Source organism: Triturus cristatus, chromosome 7, assembly GCF_964204655.1.
Source record: "Triturus cristatus chromosome 7, aTriCri1.1, whole genome shotgun sequence".
Lineage (NCBI taxonomy): Eukaryota > Metazoa > Chordata > Amphibia > Caudata > Salamandridae > Triturus > Triturus cristatus.
In genome coordinates, this window is record NC_140590.1 from 914,529,830 (window position 1) to 914,549,658 (window position 19,829).

At 40.4% G+C, this 19,829-nt stretch overlaps 1 protein-coding gene across 2 annotated transcripts in view; it reads right to left on the reverse strand.

Moving 5' to 3' along the window:
* Positions 1-19,829, reverse strand: part of SLIT3 (slit guidance ligand 3) — a 1,010,870-nt gene that overhangs the window by 290,509 nt on the left and 700,532 nt on the right. For both annotated transcript variants that reach the window (XM_085617848.1, XM_085617849.1), the window contains one exon: positions 10,820-10,983. In XM_085617848.1, coding sequence (XP_085473974.1) covers positions 10,820-10,983 — 164 coding nt within the window. The remainder of the gene's footprint in view (positions 1-10,819; positions 10,984-19,829) is intronic.

The following is a 19,829-nucleotide window of genomic DNA, read 5'->3' on the forward strand; positions in this document are numbered from 1 at the left end:
TTCATCCGGCCCGAGCCAGAGAGTACGGCCCGGGTGCGAAGATTCCGGCTCGACTGCGGACATAAAGATATGACTCATAAATGATCTCTTTGAATACCAAAAGTCATGAAGTTTGAGTTTTGTCTCAGATTTTCTTTGTGAATCAGGCCCACAGTGCTTAAATACAGCAGTGACCCTGCCTTAGTCGTCAATATTACCATAGCTAAAGTAAAATCAATTTTCTCGATTTATAGTGAATTGTATAATAATCCAATGATCCAAAACCATAGCACTGCACTTAGGACTTGATTTAGCGTTTGGTAATTAGTACACAATTTCTTGTGAAAGTGATAAATCTTGAGAACAACTTGGCATGCGATGTGCTCTGTGAGTCTATGGATTTTACTCCAGATGTAATATTTCCCTGGAAATTGGAGGATTTTGTGTTATCACAAAATGCTAAATGTGGGAATAATTCCCAGCCACTTTATAAAGGTTACGTAAATGTTCATACCCCAGCATTAGCAGTTCTGTCTAATGTTACCAAAAAATAGGGATTTGACAACAAAAGATAAGATCATTACCCTCAAAAATTGTATAAAGCCACCCTAGCCAGTAGAGAGATCATGAGCAAATTTAAAAATAAGTGCACTAGCTACTGTATCAGTGACTGATTAAAATATTAAACACAGGAAGTGTGCAGAGCAGAAAAAATGGTGAAGCGCTACAGTTCAGAAAAAAAGGAAAAAAGGAAAAAAATCATAGCAACTTTACGAGCAGTTATATGTTAAAGTGGCAAATTTAAAGTGCCTATTTTTAGATCTTTAATTAATTGAGAAATTTTAGCCTGGAACTATTTTCCACTTTTTCGAAACACAGTTTTACGTCCCAAATAATTAATGTTGGAAATGGCCCTTTCTAGGGAGCTTTCCTTCAACTTTCTACTTTTCTCCTTCTGAGTTTTCTGCTGCTCTGGATGCTAACCATAGGACATGGGTGCGTTTGGCAATGCTGTGCAGTGTCAAAACACTGTGCTAATCATATACATACTGTGGATAGGTGTATATATGATGGGCTGATTCGAGTTAGCTGTAAATCCCTTGTCATGGGATAAGACCTATGCCAGGGACATGTATCTTGAATGCGCCTCTAAGGGCCTGTTGCACTGGTTGTGCCATCCATTGAGATAGCTCATCGATTGTGCCACATGTTTGCTGTGGTGGGGCTTGTGTGCATGGGTAACTGTTACTCCGTTTGGCAAAGCTACGTGCAAAGGTTTTACGTGTCTCCTGCTTATATCGGAGTTCTACCCAGTGACAGGGTGCGGTGTTGAGAAGAGGTTGGGCGTGAGTGTGTGTGTTTGTTACATGCAAGAGTTGTAAATGGCACTGGGTGGTGTGTTCGGTACGACAGGACCTGCTTCTCGCATTGGATAAGCATGAGGGGGTGTAAGGAAAGGCTGTTGAACATTATTGCCTATCAGCAGACTATTAACAGTATAGTATTTGGTATCGATGAGTTTGTAATGACGATTCCTCTCCGGTAGTATGAGTGGGTTCAACATTGCGGTGATGGAAATGTCACTTTGGAAAAGTGGGCATTTCGATGTGTGCCTAGCAGCCTGTCTCCTACTTCACAACTGGGTGCTAGGGGGCTAGCCACATCTGTGCATTTCTGATAGATGGCCATAAACTAGGGGTTCAAAGGAACTGTGGACCTCTGACTCTGAGGGGCATTTCTGAGACGGTTACGTTGGGGTGGAATTGACACCTGCATTCCAAGGGGCAGGGTCTTGCCCTCACTAAAGATTGTGATCAAACGTCCCAGGGTAGGAGGGCAGACAGGACTAAATTTAGAGGGACCTGTGCATTTCAAAGTTGGCATTTTGAACTGATCGTATCATCAAAGGCCATGGTGGTAATAACTACTAGGGTTTCGGCCTCCGAAAGTAGAGACCCTTTTGGATTTGGAACCATACTACGCTGGTTCGATACTTGGACAATGATACAAGGAATCATTGGGGCAGGAGGGACTGCAATGGGACTATCCGCAGACTTGTGGTGGTTTGGAGCTTGTTGTGCTCCAGGAAGTTGATTTTACCTGGACTTTCCTGGCCTGCAGCTAGTGCCAACTGCAAGGCCTGGGTCTAAAAGTACTCTCCAAGGGCCGGTGAGCTGGCCTCCTCTCCATGAGATCCCAGGGACACAAAGGATCTCACTGTCTCCATGAGATAATAAAGATCGCACTGGGTGCAGCAAAGACAGGTGGAAGTGATTGTGGTTGGGACAAGGACCACTCTGACATACACCATAATCTTGTTGTGCAAGTGGAGAGTGTGCACAAAGAACAGTAGCAATCTGAGGAGCAAAGACATGAGGAGTTCAAGGAGTGCGGGGAAAGCTTGCAGAGTCCAAGGGACCCATGCTTGCATCCAGGGGATCTGTGCTTGCTAGTGCTCCAGAGCGTGTGGTGTCCGATGGGTGTTGGGGGAACCTGAGCTGGGAGCTGAGACTGTCTTCGGCTTCTAGATTGAGAGGACGGCAGTGCTTGACATCGCTGCCTCTGTCCGAGGTCTTTGGCTTCTACACCGTGGACTACACCACACAGTGCTTTGTTGTGGAAAACACAGTAACGAGGTCCAAGGGTTTTCATGTGCCTTGTGGGCATCTGTAGCTGACTGTCAGAGGTCTACGACAGGTCAAACCTTTGTTTGAGGGGAAAGAAAAATTTCAGATGTGGAAATGCACCAGCTTCCGGGGTAACAACCTTTTGTCTATGGGGGGATAGCAATCCCGCACCAGTGCAGGTGCCGTTGGGTTTCTGGAGGTCTAATCCGGATGGACGAAACTAAATAACGGTTTCTTTCCATGTTAGGTGGTTCCGACTGTCTAGTCAACAGGGCGCCAGCCGGGGCAACGTGTATCATTGGCTGGTGGAGTTGAGAGACTAAGAGGCTGGGTCATGAGGCGTAGTCAGAAACTGGTGACTATTTGACTTTTCTGCAATGGGAAAGTCCGACAATAGCATATAACTGTAAAGTGTATATTCTGTGTGTGTTTCGTTTTGATTTTAATAGAGAAGACAGTTGCGTATAACTGGAGAGTGTATATACAATGTGTATCTCGTTTTGATTTCAGTGTGTGTGTGTGTAATATAATTACAAGTGTTTTTATACACACGGTGTGGTCTTTTGTGGCGAACGCAGAGTGTTGCGAGGGGTGGTGTTGTGCCTGTACTTTACACTCAAGCCCTGAGAATAAGTCTGACTGCTCGGTGCCGAGCTACCTGAGGGTGAGCACCGGTTGTAGGATAAGTGTATGGTGCTCATTCTATATTACTTAATTGAATGGGTAAAGGTGATTAGTAATAATGAGTCACTACATGGAACTCTTCTATATCCCCGCCTATTACAGCAGAGATCTTCACCAGGTAAATTGTAAATATCGTAAGATCATTTGCCCTCAATATGGTCTATACATCGGGAAAAAGGTAAATAGCCTCTTTGTTACTTACATGACGTCACCAACAGTAGGCATTTTAAACACGAATGATAGGATTCAAGGTTATAGTCTCTTAGTGCAATGCATACAGCTGCTCAAATAGCTTCACCCAAAAATGACATGATTTAGAAATTCAGATTGTCTTTACACAAGCTTATGTTTCAGTCCTGTGGTGGGTGCATTAAGGAAACAGTGGGATCCCCCTGCTTTGTACCTGCTTCGGTGTGGTGAGTCAGGGCGAGTGCAGATGTACTTTAGAATGGTCTTCAGTTAGCATCCCCAGGGTACATCTTCGTCAGCACACTCTTTTCGAAACAACATACCACTAACACAACCTCAATTTTAAAGTTTAGTAGGGCAGCAGTATTGCTTTTTATTAAATTGAACTTATGAGTTCTCTCTTCCACGTCGCCCAGGTTCCTGTCAAGTTATTGATCACTGAGAAATGAAGAATGCCCATTTCTCAACTAAAAGCCATCTTCAGAAATCCCAGCACATTGTCTCGAAGCACATTCTTTGCAACGGATGTATTGATGTTATTGCAGTAAACAAGCTACTATGTCATCATTGTGCAACAAGAGCTAAAGTGTATTTCACTGAGATATGAGCACATTTCTCCTTATTTGGGAAGGCTTTAGGTGTAAAGTAATAGCCTTGTGTGTGCCTTTGAGTCTTTCAGTAAAGCTCTCGTTTGTGTCCGCTTTTAAGAATGAAATTCTTGTGTTTGCTACAAAACAGGTATCTATGGTGGAACATCTGGGGCTGTTTTAGGCATTTATACGCGTTTGCACCACCAGGGCACTTTGGAATTATAGAAGGGGATGTAGATGCTTGTAGGGTCAGTTCTGGTATAGGAATTACGTGGGCACACATTTTCCACCTGCTTAATCCCAGGGAGGGCACCCCCTCATTTGTTTGTGTACATGGCCCATGCAAATGAGGGAATGGCTTTGCCTATGTTCCCACACTATATTACAGATGTGATTGCAAGAGCAAACAGACTGCTGGAAGGCACACTGATTGTGGACGGCCAGCGTGCCCCTATGGGTGCCCTTTAGGAGGGTGACACAGGGATCCCAGAAACCCCCAAACATCTCCTTACAGGTGACTGCAGTAACACGCTGCAGCTGTCTACAGGGGATCACTCCCTTGGGATGGACTGTTAGATTCAAATAACTGGTGTTTCTTTCCAAGCATGCCCTGTCCCAGTCGAAGCTTGGGTTTGCCCTACATTAGGAACATCACATGTTGCATGCAATATGGAGTATGGCCCATGTCTGCTCCAGATGCACCCAATTGAGGGGAGAGCCCCATTTTACAGAATATGGCCCAGAAATGCATTATTTTTGGGGGACGAAGATCCCAAATGCTAGTATCGAACGTCAAGCTCCCATACATTTATTAGCTCAGTGCATGCTCGTTACAATTTTACTCTAGGGGCCGTTTTCCTATCTTCTTAGGGATGGTTAAGATGCTGCATTATTAAAGAATGTCTTTGGCAGTCACGATGCTATTCAGAGTTCCCAGAAAAATGTATTCCTGATTATAAATGAGGAAATTGATTGTCTTGTGTCTTTTTTATAAAATATTTGTTTTTTTAAGTGGGGCAATTACAGACAGTGAGTATGTGATGTGAATACGATTGAATTAAATAGAGGCTTGTGTAACAAGTTTCAGAAGAACTGGGCCCACATGACTATCACATACTCAGTAACCTTCAACTACTACACTTTATTTTAAAGACCTCAGAATTGCGTTTTTTACCAGTCTGAACAAGTTGAATGCCTTTCTGATGGAATTCACAATTATGCAGTCGTCCATAAAAGAACAACACGTTAACTTTCTAAATGTCTGTGCTCAAGAGGAATGTCAATATGTCAGAATTTAATTTAAAGATTATTTGTTGGCTTAAAAAGTAAATGATTTAACATTATAACGATCAGTTTATGTGATATCATGAGTTATGTTTGAAAGCCAGAAGGACAACAAAAAGATTGAAGATGGGCCACGGCCCTATAAATAGAGGCAGTTGCATGTTCATGAATCATGTGCTGCAGTCTGCAAAATATGCTGAGATCAGCTGCAAATGTGCAGTGCGACACTGGTGTCAGGAGCATATAGTTGGGTGAGAATCAGATTAGGCCAGTAGAAGTCATTACCAGACAAAATCACTAGCAGACAAATCACCTTAATGTGTATACATTGAAATGTTATTTTCCACATTAGGCCCTTTTAAGACTTTTACCAATTATGAAGTTGATTTAGTTTGCTTTAAGAGATTTTAATCAAATTTACATTTTTGTCTGCATATCATATTTGAAGAGACTTATCCACTTAAAAGGAAATGACTATATTGGTACCATCACTGTACCACGATGGAATGATATGGACGTTTCGAAGTAACTATTTGTCTGAATGGTTCTCAGTGAACATTCATCAATCATAAGAAAACAGCTTTGAGTGAAAACCACATCCAAAAGGCAATTTGTTTGAAAAGATTTTTCTAAATAAACTCTTTTACAAATACATCTAAAAAAATGAATGGTTGCAAACTATTGTAAATGAGTATTCGAATAAAAACTGATGGCAAGGAAAGAGAAAGGGATGAGAAGAAATGCCCTTAGGTTTGAGATCTTTCAAACCAGTGCCTCACATCAGTTATAGGTTGGCATTTAGCCAGATTCTTTTCATCTCTTGAAAATGTGTATGATGTTTACCACTGCTTATATTTCATTGACGTTTTATTGACATCTGGCTAATTTTGTAGTGCACTTTTGTTGTCCGCTTTCAGGTACGAACCTTCTGTAGATGGATGGGTGGCCATATTGGAATGTTTATTGTTCAAAGTATTACAAAAAGTACTTTCAAGATGGCCTTCATGAAAGAGGAAGCATTTGCATGCACTGTCGGCCATCTTGCAATTACAATTATTTTTACTCTACTTTCGCAATAAGCATTCCAAAATGGCCACCATGCTAGAGGGCACATCAAATATCCAGTATGGCAAATAGCCCTGAGGGAACACACACAGTTTTCTTGTAGACACATCCATGATTTGCCGCCACACAATTTTCCCCAAAGTCTTCAGGAGATTGTCAGAAACTTATACCACTCACAAGCACACTAGGTGCTGGTAAGAACACATATCCTCTGGCTGCTTTTAGCACCCAATTGATTCCTATTCCCCTGGCAGCTTAAAAAATGGTAAAAATATAACCTGTATTCACCGTGAAATAACAGAGACTGTCTGGAAGAGCTCTGTAGCAGTAGGGACACAGACAGTCAGATTTAGGACCAAAATATATGGATAGATGCTCAAAAAAGGTGGCTACAGCACAATTTTTGTATTTCTTCCCGTCCGCTTTTACCTCAGTGGTGCAAAGGTTGCTCAAAGTCATCACATCGCAAAGGTACATAGTGCTTGCATTATGTTCTTAGTGGACATTACGGGTCACTAAGCACACCTGTGCACTGCAAATCCAGATTTCACATTTGCAAAGTAATTTTCACTGACTTTGCAATGTAAAGACTTTTGAGCAATAGGTTCTATTTCTCTGCACAATCCACTTCATTAGTTTAAATTCAGATGTGGAATCTATTTTACTCACAAAATTCACCATGCTTCCCAAATAAGTAAATGCATAGGTAGGCTTACCAGCAAGTGACTCTAACTGTGCCAGAGCATTGGTATTGACATAATCTAATAGTCAGGTTGACTACTAGGAATGAAGGATCATTAGTATAAAAGCAGTTGGTAGGGACTGAATGCTGGTATAGTTAGCATGCCAGAGTGTCCAGAGTAATTATATAGATAAAATGACCTTCACAAACTCTACATTAGGCCCTTAGTCCGGATTTTGTTCTTTCACCAGCACCTTTTTTCTTGCCATATGCTAGGATCAGAATGATAGAAGAGGTGCACGATTCTTCCTACGTGAAGAATATTGTCCTAGCGCAGCAATGCTCCTATTTCCGAGTGCATAAGAGAATTAATTGTCCTCGTATATGGTTACTAATAACTATAATCTCTTTAAAAGCAAATTATGGTAACTTTTCATAAGCAATTCAAATAGTGAGCCGTATGCGTTAGAGTGTTTTTGTTTGTGTACAATGAAAGGAAAGCAAACCAAAATACATACATAAGGCTATATTTTCGTGGCAAGTAGCTCGATTTTCCCTTCATTCATCAGTAAAATGATAGGTAATTTGCATGCTGCAATTTTAGAGGAATGGCTTTTACTTTCGTACACTTTCATTAACTTCCCTAAATTATTTCCACAGAAACTTATATGCATAGAAGGAACTTTGCAATTCTAAATTGAGCTGATTCACAAAGTGTATTTATGTTCTACTTCTGACTTTCTCCTTAATTGTCAAGAGTAAGGGAAATGTGATTTGCTTATGGATTACTCCACAATCTTTCAAAACTCTAAGTACAAAATAAGATAATGACATACAAAGAAGCACTATAGAAAAAAAATAAACAAACAAAATTAATATTATCCGATTATAAAAACGGACTTTCGCTTATACATCATGAATATGGGTTTGTTTTGAGCATACACAGCTGTACACTTAAACATTTATGCACTTATATTTACATTGTGTTGCTCCAGTTTCTTAGGAACGCTATGAACAGTGTCTCTCTGCCATACTAATACAATTCCCGAAAGCATTGCATATTACAGGGGCACAAAGCATGACCCTCTGGGAAACTTATTATGTCAACCTTCTTCAGCAAGTGAATAAGTGATGTTCTTGTCAGAATTTAGTATGGCAATATATTCTGAGAAATCTGAAGTTTATCCTCATACAGTCAGATTGGCAGTAGCATTAATGACCAGCCTGGTTGTTTTTCCTTTCTTGGTCCCAACACTTTCACCAGTTCTGTTTTACTCATGTGTGCCTCTATTAGATGCACAGTAGCAACCCCACTTAAAAATAGATCACCAATACCAATATTGGTTAGATATTTTGATTTGAAACCCCTTCTTAAATAATTTTCAGAATGTGAGTGCCAGTAGAAGAGACAACGGCAAAGCCAAAGTAAGTCATTTAAATCAAAAGGTCATATATTCTTTAGACAGTCCAGGGGATGGGGAAACAGTAAAGAGCCATCTTACACTTTTACTACACAGACTACTTTTTCCTTTTAAAGTGATAAAGGTCGCTTTAAGGTCACATCCACACCACTAGAGACAGTACATGGTTCATTTTTTCACTCTTCCACACACATAAGAAGCAAAAGATTAATTATGTCTTACATTATGGCACGCAATATACACAAAATTGTTTTTTTCAGAGGGATGGATGCATGAAAAGGCACTGAGTCCCAGTAGGTCACAGAAGAGGTTGTAATTAATCACACTCAGTAAACACCCATTAGCCCAGGATGAGGTTTTTACTGGGACCTGCAAATATCTCCTATCCTGAGGTTTGGAGGGGAAAAGGCAGCACGCCATGCAGATTTGGTGTATAAAACCAAGCGATGCATATTTTGAGTTTTGTTGTACATTTTCTAATACCGTTTTTACATATCTGATCTACCACAATGTGTCGGGTGGAGAAGAGCAGAGGTGCAGTAAGCATTGCAGAACTCAGAAGTCTGATCCACTCTGCAAACTCCTGTTTGTGGAGGGATTGGAATGTATTTCCAAACTTGGAACAGGAGCCTTAGAGGGCTCTTTTTCTAACATCTGGTGACCAAGAGAAACTGCATTCAGGTGCTTTCTAACTAGTGGACATTACCCCAGTATATTGGCTAGGATAATGTATAGGTTCTTTACTTGATGGGCTAGAGTAGGGCATCATGAACCAGTGATACAATCATTTCGGTCTTCATACTTCAGTTTCAGTCCATGTGCCTCCAAAACCATGCTTTAAACCTATTTGTGGTTTCCTGAGTGGTTTTTAAGCTGCAGAATAATGTTTGTCTAATTTGTATTAGCAGAAAAGCCGGGTTTTGTAAAGTTCGAACTAATCACCCCTAAGAGTCTCAAGGAGCTGGGGGTCATCTGGAAGATTAAGCGAGCTATTGCCCAGAGTCACATGGTGCTGGGCTGAGCTGCCCCCGGCGCCGGGGATCGAACCGTGCCCCGGAGTCAGCTGCCCTGGCTGCTGCGCCACACCTCTCCCTCAAAATAGAAGGGTAGTATTGGCTATGTGCATGTGTTATAGAGATAACATGGAATAACATAACCAAGAATAGTCAATGGTGTTTTGTTGAACCATTGATCATTCCCAGGGCTGATGATCCTTTTAGTAGCAAAGCAGGTCATGGGAGAAGGCTCCACCTTTGTGAAGTTATCCTACACCGTGAAAGTAAAATATCATGAGAGCAGTGGCATCCTTTTCTGAACAGATTAGGTCATAAACAGCTTGGAGTAAGGAAGACTAGGAACAGTCCAGTCATTAACGAGATAAAATCAACAATAGTTGCATTTATTCTACCACATGAAGTACAAACTACAAAGGTCTGTAGCCGCAATAATCCTCGTCTTACAAATACGGAGGAAATAACGTAGAAATGTCGTTGAGACAACGGCATACGGAAATTTCAAGATTTATCAGCCGAAGTTCAGACTGGAGGATCTGACAGCTGTCAGGCAAGTGTGATTACATTCTTTTGCCTAAACGATCCCAAAAGAGATCATTGTGAGATGTGCAAAGAAGGGGAAAATAGATGAAGAGAAAACACAAATGTTCCTGTTTAGTCCTGGTGTTTTGGGCATAGGTGCAGTTGTGAGATTAATCTAGTTGGTGGGTTGTTGATAAGATCTCCTTCATTTTGGATTTTCACAAGGACCTGGACATCTATGTATTGCACTGGTTTAACAAATCGTTCTCTTTAATTTAGTCACTGCCCCTCTGTCTCTATTCCTTTACCTTCCACTCCCAATGTACCTCTTACTAACACATCTACTGCTAATAAGTGACTCACAACTACTTATCGTATGTTCTGTATATAATGCTCTCATTTACAATGATTTTTATTTACTAAAATTCACGGTTCACTACCAGTCAAAATGAAAAGCCTTAGGCTATTTTTTTGAGTTGCCAAAATGTCATTGAAATACCATCAACACTTAATTTTTTATTACCCAATCTGAAAACATATTAAAATAGGAATCACTCATGTTGAACCCATTTTTTAGACAAATGAGTGCTTAAAATATCATTAAAATGCCTAACTGTTGAACAATGTTAAAATTAAATGTGTTGGCAAGGAACGAAATAGGGCGGAACAGGGCTCTGTAATTATTCTCTTTCATGCAAAGATAAATGCTCTTTTACTACAGAAATTGCAAAGACAAGAGGGATGAATAATATGCACCACTTACCAGTGCAGACAAACTCCTTCTTCTGAATATCAGCAACGTTGAAACCCCTCAGGTGTATGGGTGCCATGCAGAACGTGAACTGGCCAATGGTCTTCCTCTGACGTAACCAGTCTGAAAGCCAGGCCAAGTGGCAGTCACAGTAAAGGTAGTTGGAATGTAGCCGCCTAAAATAAAAATAAAAAGTCACTGAAAACTAGATCTGGAAATTTGACAACACATCGTAGCAAACAATTAAGCAAAACCAAGTGCGAGGTTTTGATTAGATTTCATTTAGGCTGTACTTTTGAACTAAGAAGCAATTCTCCAATACACAATAGATGCAGGGCAAAATAACCAAGTTTGGCTCTGATTTTAATTCATGTTAGCTTTCCAACGTGTTTTAACAGTAAGTTTAAAAAAAGTGCATGCTTTATTGTATTGGCTGTCATAGGTTAAAAAACCAAAACCCTTCATTTAAATGAAGAGGTAAATAGGCAAACAGCAATTAAAACCAGAAGGGTAGATGGGGGAAAAAGACATGATCTGTACCGTAACACAATAGGACCACCTTTTGGAGGACGTTTTAATTTAGTGACTTACAATGGAAGAATGATGTAGAAATAAAAAATAAAGTAAAAATAAACAATTCACTTAAGAATCCCACGTCAAGTTTTGGCAGACGGCGAATATCGATTCACCGACGTAGCAGGGGTGTCACATAGGAGGGGTGTCACATAGCAGGAGTGTCAGAGGTGACCTTGTGCGCCCTTTCCCTCCAATGGCATAAAAAAGTGAAATGACAAGACATTACCAGTCAGATCACACGAAGTGATAACACAGGATCCTAGACTCTTATGACATCACCAAAAGTGATAAGACTGAAATGAAAATACAATTGCTTCAAATGTTATGATTTCTGCATATATTAATCTCAATGGTTTCTTAAGTCTTTGTATAGCAACACAGATCAGTGGATCATAGTGTGATATCAATATGTTCCAATGCAGACTGTGATACAGACACCTAGAAACCCTTTCAATTAACAGTCCTGCTGCTTCCTTTGCTTTTGCTCCTGGCACATACCCGGTTTGCCCTGAACCAGAGGATAGTGTGAGGTGCCGTAATGTAGGAACAAGTTAACAAGCAGTAGCAATATGACAGGTAGGTGTACCAGTTGTTACCAGTGTTGACTCTTACATGATATCCCTGTTCAAGCAGTCTGCTGTTAGTTGTGTGTAGTTCATACAGTCATATGCCTTACTTTTCACTCTGATTCCTGCCAATGAGCTTTTCCTCATTTTTAAATCCAAAACTGCGAAAACCAGGATGCAGTGAAATGGCACTCTTCCTCGCCAAAGATTCCCATTAAGGCCCAATGGAGAGGAGGTGGCAGTTGGTCACGCTATCATTCTGAACTTCCTAACGGAGTTGACAAATGACCAATCTCTTCTTCCGAAGTATGAGAAAGTATTGCTCTTCTCCAAACTTCACCCAACTTGAGTATTTCTCCTGTTAGGCATCTAAACTAAACGCAAACATGTGCATGAGTAGTTAAGTTGAACTGGAGTTTACCACACACTGAGCAAAGAGTCCCTGTGTTTTTTTCAGTATGTGTGATATTAAGTTAAAAGTGTGCAGTTATAGAAGTCATTCAGTCCAAGCAAAAAATGTAGAACTCTTGGCCTGTTCTTTGTCCTGTTTAAATTAACTTGCTTTGCCCTTTAGTGCAATTCCGGTGCTCACAATATCCAGATCTATTTTTTGTAAAAATGTTATGATAAGCAGGGTGGCTCTCAGTTCGTTGAAGTACACAATGATAGTAACATTCTTATCTATTCAAATAATCTAACATTAGGAAAAGAGACCATGTCCTTTGTGTTTGGTGGGGGTGACCAAGCAGCACTCTACGACACTCATGCACACTGGCAGTTCCCATTCCCATTTATTTGATTGTTTCAGAATCTAATATTTCTATTGTGTCTATTCATAGCCTCCTTAATCCCTTTCATAGAAAGTGTAGAGTTTTCAAGACGTGCGTAGAAATGTTTACATCATAACTGTCTAGGATGCGGCAGTGACTGGTGCGATGCAAGAGCACTGGGGTGAGGGGCTCCGCGAGCCTCCTACATCTGTGGCTTGTCAATACGCTATGATGTCGGCTGGCACCCGCAAAGCGGTGACCTGTCTGTACTCCAGAATGATGAGCGAAACCTTACAGCCGATGACAGCTCTGAAGGAAAAATGGGAATTGGATCTACAAACAGAGATACCTGACACTACGTGGGCGGGCTTGGTTAGAAGGGCCAGAAAGAGTACAAGGAACGCACGGTTCCAACTGATACACTTTTATATCCTCCACAGAGCTTACCTCACACCAGGTAAACTTAGGAAATATTTTGGAGCGGCGGAGGCGGCGTGCCCTAGGTGCAGCACGATTGGAGCGGAGCTAGGCCATATGCTGTGGGACTGCCCTCACCTGCGCGACTATTGGAGGGAAGTGGGTGAGACGCTGACCGAGGTAACGGACAGGGAGTTGCAATATAGCAAAGCGATCTGCGTTCTGCACTGGTTCCCACACACGCCCAAGAACAAGACCACGAGTAGATTCATAGACATGGGCCTCCTCTTAGCAAAAAAGGGAAGTGACGAAACTTTGGAAGTCGAAGGTGGGTCCTACGCATAGGAGATGGCTTAAGGAGCTGCAGAAATGGGCGGCGAGTGAAAGTACAATTAGATACCAGCTAGCAAGCCGTAGGGAGGATGATAAGGCGCTAGAGACGGCCACAGCGTGGGAGGTGTTAGTGCAGGCCCTGCGCAACAGTGCGGTTGGGGAAGAAGAGGGACCATCGGACAGCGAGGATAGCCCCCGGACAGTTCCGGCCACACACACACAGTAGATAGTTATATATTTCTGATACGTACCCGAGACCACTTACTTAGGCCGAGACCAGTCGTAGACGAGAGCACTGTTGGGTGGGGAGGGAGGGTGATGGGGAATAGGGACTGGGGAAGGGGTATGACGGGGTGGGGGGGAAGGGGGGCGAAAAAACTCCAAAGCGGAATGTAGACATCCTATGAGGATACAAACGACACTAGAGGTTGACTTAGGTTGGGTACACTGGCCCACATGTTGTCGCTGCCCGGCCTCTGGGATGTGGGCTAATAAGCTGTGTATGAAAGCCTTCTGGCCTAGCAAAGAAACGGCACTGGTGCTTACGGTGCAGGACCACTATGTATGTACGATGATAATCCTGTGATTCTGCAATAAAAACGTTTTTTTAAAAAAATAAAATCATAACTGTCTAGGATTTTTGTTGTTTCTATTGCTGGTTACCTATAATTGATAAGATATGATGCATGTGGCCAAGACTGTCGTCTTATTCATGCTTTAGTGTCTGCACGTTTTGCATACTTTTTTAGAAGCTAGATAAAACTGGTAATCAGATACTATAAACACTCAGGTATTGAATCATAAAGAGTAATGTAGTGCTAGGACTACCATGGTAGAGGCAACCCTAGTTTACAGCGCCAACCAGCCTCAGTCGGATGCAATATTGGGGACAGTGAGAAGAAGTGGCCTTCAGCCTGTCGCTGTTTATTTTACAGCCCCGAGCAAGTAGTGACAGAGAATAGCTGACTAGCTATTTCATATGAAAAAAAACAGGTATGTTGTGTGATCAATCTCAGAACTCAAGCTCAGGCTTGTTGTTTACTGCTTTAGCTAAAGGTTAGCATACAACTAAGGAACAGCCTGGATGATAAAAATTCAATAACCATGTTAAAAATGTTTCTGCTGTTTTTGCTGACCATGATATGGTCGAATGCATTTTCGTACTTTGTGTGGTAAAATTCATATTTTATGCACTCGATTAGGATTCTATAATCAATTATTTAAAATACATGTCCCTTCGATTAGTATTATAAGTGATATTTTGAGTATGTTATTTATTTATAAAAGAGGGTTTGGAGCTTCACTGTGTCTCTGAACTCATCTTGTGGGACTTATCATTACTAGTAAACACTTTATGCACAGTATTGTTCAGAGGGTTGTGCCTGATTTGCAGTCCAACTAGTTGTTTAGTTCATATCTGTGCATTGACGAAGGCCTTGTGCCAGTAGGTTTGACATCTGATCCCTTTGGCTTAAAGTGTGGGAAAGTTTTAGATCCTATCACCACTGGGAATGATAGCAGGAACATCTGGCACTCAACTTTTGTCATAGTACACCAGCAAGCACCTTGGAATGATCTGTACATCCTTTGCCACTTTTGTCTTCTTAGATTCCCTATTTTGTATACAAGTGACATATCTAGACTAGTGTATATGTCTCAGAAAACTGAAACACTTGAACACCTGTTTAGAGATGTCTTCATTTGTTCTGTTCCCAAAGTGAAAATGTGTGAAAGGTGAACATAACTTTTCCTTTTTTTTTTTTTTTAGCAATCAATTGATAAGTCTGTGGCAGTGTCCATGTATGCAGTAAGCCCGCCACACTGAAACAAGGCATGGTGCGCTTTTCCTTCTGCTGATCCAGGTCACCTTCCTAAGAAAAACATAATTTCCCAACATTTTGTAAACCAATTCCGGACCAGACTGCTTTACTTCTGGCAACTGCAGATTGATTACATCTTCAACAGTTAGTCTTGCAATGTGAGCAACTGATTTATCTTGACTCCAGTAGGTGTGCTTTGAAAATGTACATTATTGCTTCACAATAAGGAAACATTAAGCCCAGAAACTCTGACCCAATGCTTACACATTGGGAAGTTTTATAAAGGAATTGATGCGTCTTATCTACACTCAAACAATAACGCACAAACTATATTCAACTGTAACAGAATTCCTCCAAAGCACGAGATTATTTACACAGGATTAAAATAAAATACGAGGAAGAGGGTGATACAAATTCAGTGGAACTTTGATTTCTGCTGCTCCCAAAATCAAAAGTCAGTCTCTCTCTGTCTGTGTCTCTCTCTCTCTCTTAGCATTGAATTTGCCTAACTACATGAAAAGGCCCGGGTTTACATTATATAATGCTGTGGGGGGCATTTACACACGCGTAAAAATAATGTTTTTGCCTATCTTAACAAATCCCCGAAAAACCATTCATGTACTCTTCTGTCTTATCAGAGACGGTCTAATTACCTTTATAATTTTTGCCGACCACAAATGTGGTCCTATAGTGACGTTTTTACGGTATGAGTTACTGATATGAAAACTGAAGGCACCTTTCATTCAGTGTGTTGTCCTCCCTCGTTACTAAAGAAAGGAACAGAGAAGGAAGGGAAAGAGAAAGAGAGAGAGAGAGATGTGGAATGGATGAGCGAGAGAGTCAGGGTCCTATAAGCAAAAGAGAGAAAGAAATGGAGAGAAAAAGGGTAATGAAAACAAGAGAGGAGAGAGATGAGAGGACGAATAGATGGAATGAGGGCAAGAGAGAGGGGTGATTGAAGGGTATAAAGGGGAGTCTTGAAAGAAAGAACAGGATGAAGCAGAGAAAGTGAAAGGGAAGTGGGGATGAAGACAGATATGGAGGGGTATAATGAGGTGACGAAAAGAGAGAGGGAGAGAAAAACATGGAGGAGGAGGGGATGAAGCAGGTACTGGAGAGCGAGAATAGGTTGAAGAGGAGAAAGAGACAGGTGAAGAGGGGAGAAGACAAGAGTGGAGAGGGAAAGATAGAATGAGATGATGCAGACATAGAGAAGGGGGAGAGAAACAGAATAAAACACAGCACACAATGGAGCGAGCGAGAGAGAGACTAATATACATACTTCCAACAGTGACTGAAATAGAAAACGCGTCCTTCAATCAGCAGTTCAGTGTATTTACTGTCTAATCAACTTTGCCTAAATAATGGATCATTATTGTGAAAATAACAAAAGCCAAGAAAACCGACTAATTAAATAGGCAATTTGAGAGCACTGTCGAGCACCAGTAAAGATACTTACTCATCGCGGAGCCCCGCTTATTGTTCCCAGGTTGTATTTTGCATACACCCCCTCGCCTTGTCACATTTTCTTTGGTTATCCATCTTTGAGCACGTTTCCCTTTCTGTTGCCATGGTGTCCAGTACTTCTCCACACCATCCTTCCACCCTAGATGTGTGAGAGGTTATCAAACATGTCGTCTTCGTGCTTCCAGCTGTCGCACATGAAACTCAGATGAACCTATTGATCGCATACCACATAACCTCAACTGCTTTATATCTTTCAAGCCGGGAACGGAGTCTTAATATTGCCTTCAACTGTCTTCTGTACATATTACGCCTCACTTTAGATATATTTATTTGTTCATTATAGGTGTACAAATGTGTAACCAAAGAACGTGAAAATAATTAGATATGGGGGCTCTGCTGCAGACCGTAATCCCTTTTTTTTTTTTCTGCGACTCATCATTGGGTGTGCTCAATGTATGTTGTTATTTATTTATTTTTCAATGGTGATGGCTTGTTGAGGGTCAGTTTGAAACCCTTCAGTCCGATCATAGCACTCATTCAGCCTCTGTCTTTTGTTGGGCGCTATTCATCAGTAGAGTTGCTGAACAATATCAATTCAAAAATATCAAGTGACAGGAATAATGTGTCAAAAATATATCCACTACAAAAATACTGAGTGACAAAATAGGTAAGAATACAGTTTTATTTATATATAATATCATATTTAAAATATTATTGCATATAATATTGCCTATTTTAATATTGTTGTATTAAATATTGTTTTAATAAATTTAATAAGTGATGTAATCGTTTTAAAGAAAGTATCGTTTGTAAATTTTTTAATGTGTAATTACATTTTTTTACATTTAATTAGTAATTTATATTCTTGTAGCAGGTGTTAAGTTTAAAGGGGAACTGAGTGGAATGTTATATCCATTATATTTTTTCATTACATTTATTTCAATTACATAATCAATTATTTAACTATGTTGATTTTATAGATTATATCTTATGTAAAGTTTTTGTTGTTTATAATTCATTGTTAAGTGTTTAATTAGTGTATTTTATCATACAATTTGTCAAATATATGTTATATGTATTCTTTGTTGCAACTGTTTTTATGTTATTTAATTAGTATGTTAATGGTATTATATTATTTATAAATTAGTATAATTTTATGGGGGCTGTGTTTTTGGGTAATAGGGAGTGAAGAGAGTTTTTTTGATGATTTCTTACATTATTCTTCTATTATTAATTGATTTTGTTACATTTAATTCTACTTGTATAGTATATAGTTTGCATTTTATTTTTGTGATAGTTTTATGTTGTTAGGTATTTGAAAGTTTGTTTGAAAACTAGTGGAATGCTATCCGTAACCCTTGCTAACTCCTGCACTTTCCCTACAGCTGTTTAGACTGGAGTGGGAGTAGTAAATCTAACTCCTGCAGAGTCCAAACACTTTCCCTGCTTTTGCTTATGTTGAAGTGGGAATGGTAAATTTAACCACTCCAAAGTCCAACACTTTCCCTTCTTTTGTTACGATAGAGTGGTAAGTAAAAGCAACCCCATCAAAGTCCAACACTTTCCTTGCTTTTCAATACACTGGAGTGGTGATAGTGAATATCACCATTTCAAAGATCAACATTTTCCCTACTGTTGCATAGAGTGGGAATAGTAAATGTATACCCCTCCAAATTCTAACACTTTCCCTGCTTTTGCTTATTTTATAGTGGGAATAGTAAATCTAACACCTCCAAAGTCCAATACCTTCCCTGGTTTTCATGACGTTGGAGTGGAAATATTAAATCAACACCTCCGTCCCCCCCCCCCCCCCACCGAGTCCAACATTTTTCATGCTTTTGCTTACATTTGATTGGTAATAGTAAATTTAACTTCTCCAAACTCCAACAGTTTTCCTATATTTGCTTATTATTTGTGTTAGTTACTTAATCTGACTCCTTTGCAGTCCACCACTTTTGCTAGTGCTATTTGTGATTACTGTTATTTTTAATATTGTTTTTAATGTATATAACATTTTAAAAAATATTTTTTTACTTACTTTTCATTTTTATTTAAATTATTTAATTAATTGCAAAATGTCTTGTTAAGTTTTATTTTTGCACATTTTATTTTAAAGCTATTGTTAAAACTATTGATATATTTTGTAATCATTTATCTCTCTCTCTCTGTCTCTGTCTCTGTCTCTGTCTCTCTCTCTCTATATATATATATATACATCACAGTTGGGAACACCAGCCCCAGTGCACGTTGGGGTGAGACGCCCGTAGTGTCTCTCTCTAAATGTCGTGGAGAAGTACATTCCAGTGCAGAAGGAACCCTTAGGCATGTGTTTAGTTTGTCAATTTATTCAGCATAATCATAAACCAAAAAATACTGAACTCATTTTGCTGTCTTGGTCACGGGTCGAGTTTACACAGTGATAAGACAGTAAGATTAGAAAAAGTAATGTAGTGACAACATAAAAAACGGCTTGGGGGCTCATTTCTAAACCATGAGGCAGAAAGCATGTCACTGTGTAAACTCGACCTGGATATTCACTGAAAAAACAAAGGTTACAGGGATGTTATACTTAGGCTCAGACTTCACTCATACAAAACCAGTGAAATTCTGCAGTTATACTTACCTGAGCTATAACTGCAACTATAACTATAACAGGGAAACAGATGAAAATGTTGCTCCCAGCAAACAGGAGCATTCAAGCAGCTGCTGCTTGCTGGGAGCGGAGTTAGTGTTTGCCTTTGCTTGGCGGGATCTTTCAAAAGCAAATTCCCATCTCCTGAGGGTGGGCACCTCAAGACATAGTAGGAGCTGGTCCTGGGGGGTGGCAGTCCCCCGGGGCCATAATTGGATCTAGGAGGAAAGCCTGCTTTAGTTTGCTTGAGCCAGTCCCTGGGAGGTGGTGGTCCCCAGGGCCATAAAAGGCTTGGGAGTGGGGATGCGTGGCCCTTTCCCAGTTTCAAATATATTTTAGGTCCTGGGAATGTGGTGGTCTATGCGGCCCCTCCTGCAAATATTTCAATTTATCCCTGGGGAGGTGGTGGTCCCCAGGGCTTCAAACAGCCCCAGGAGTGAG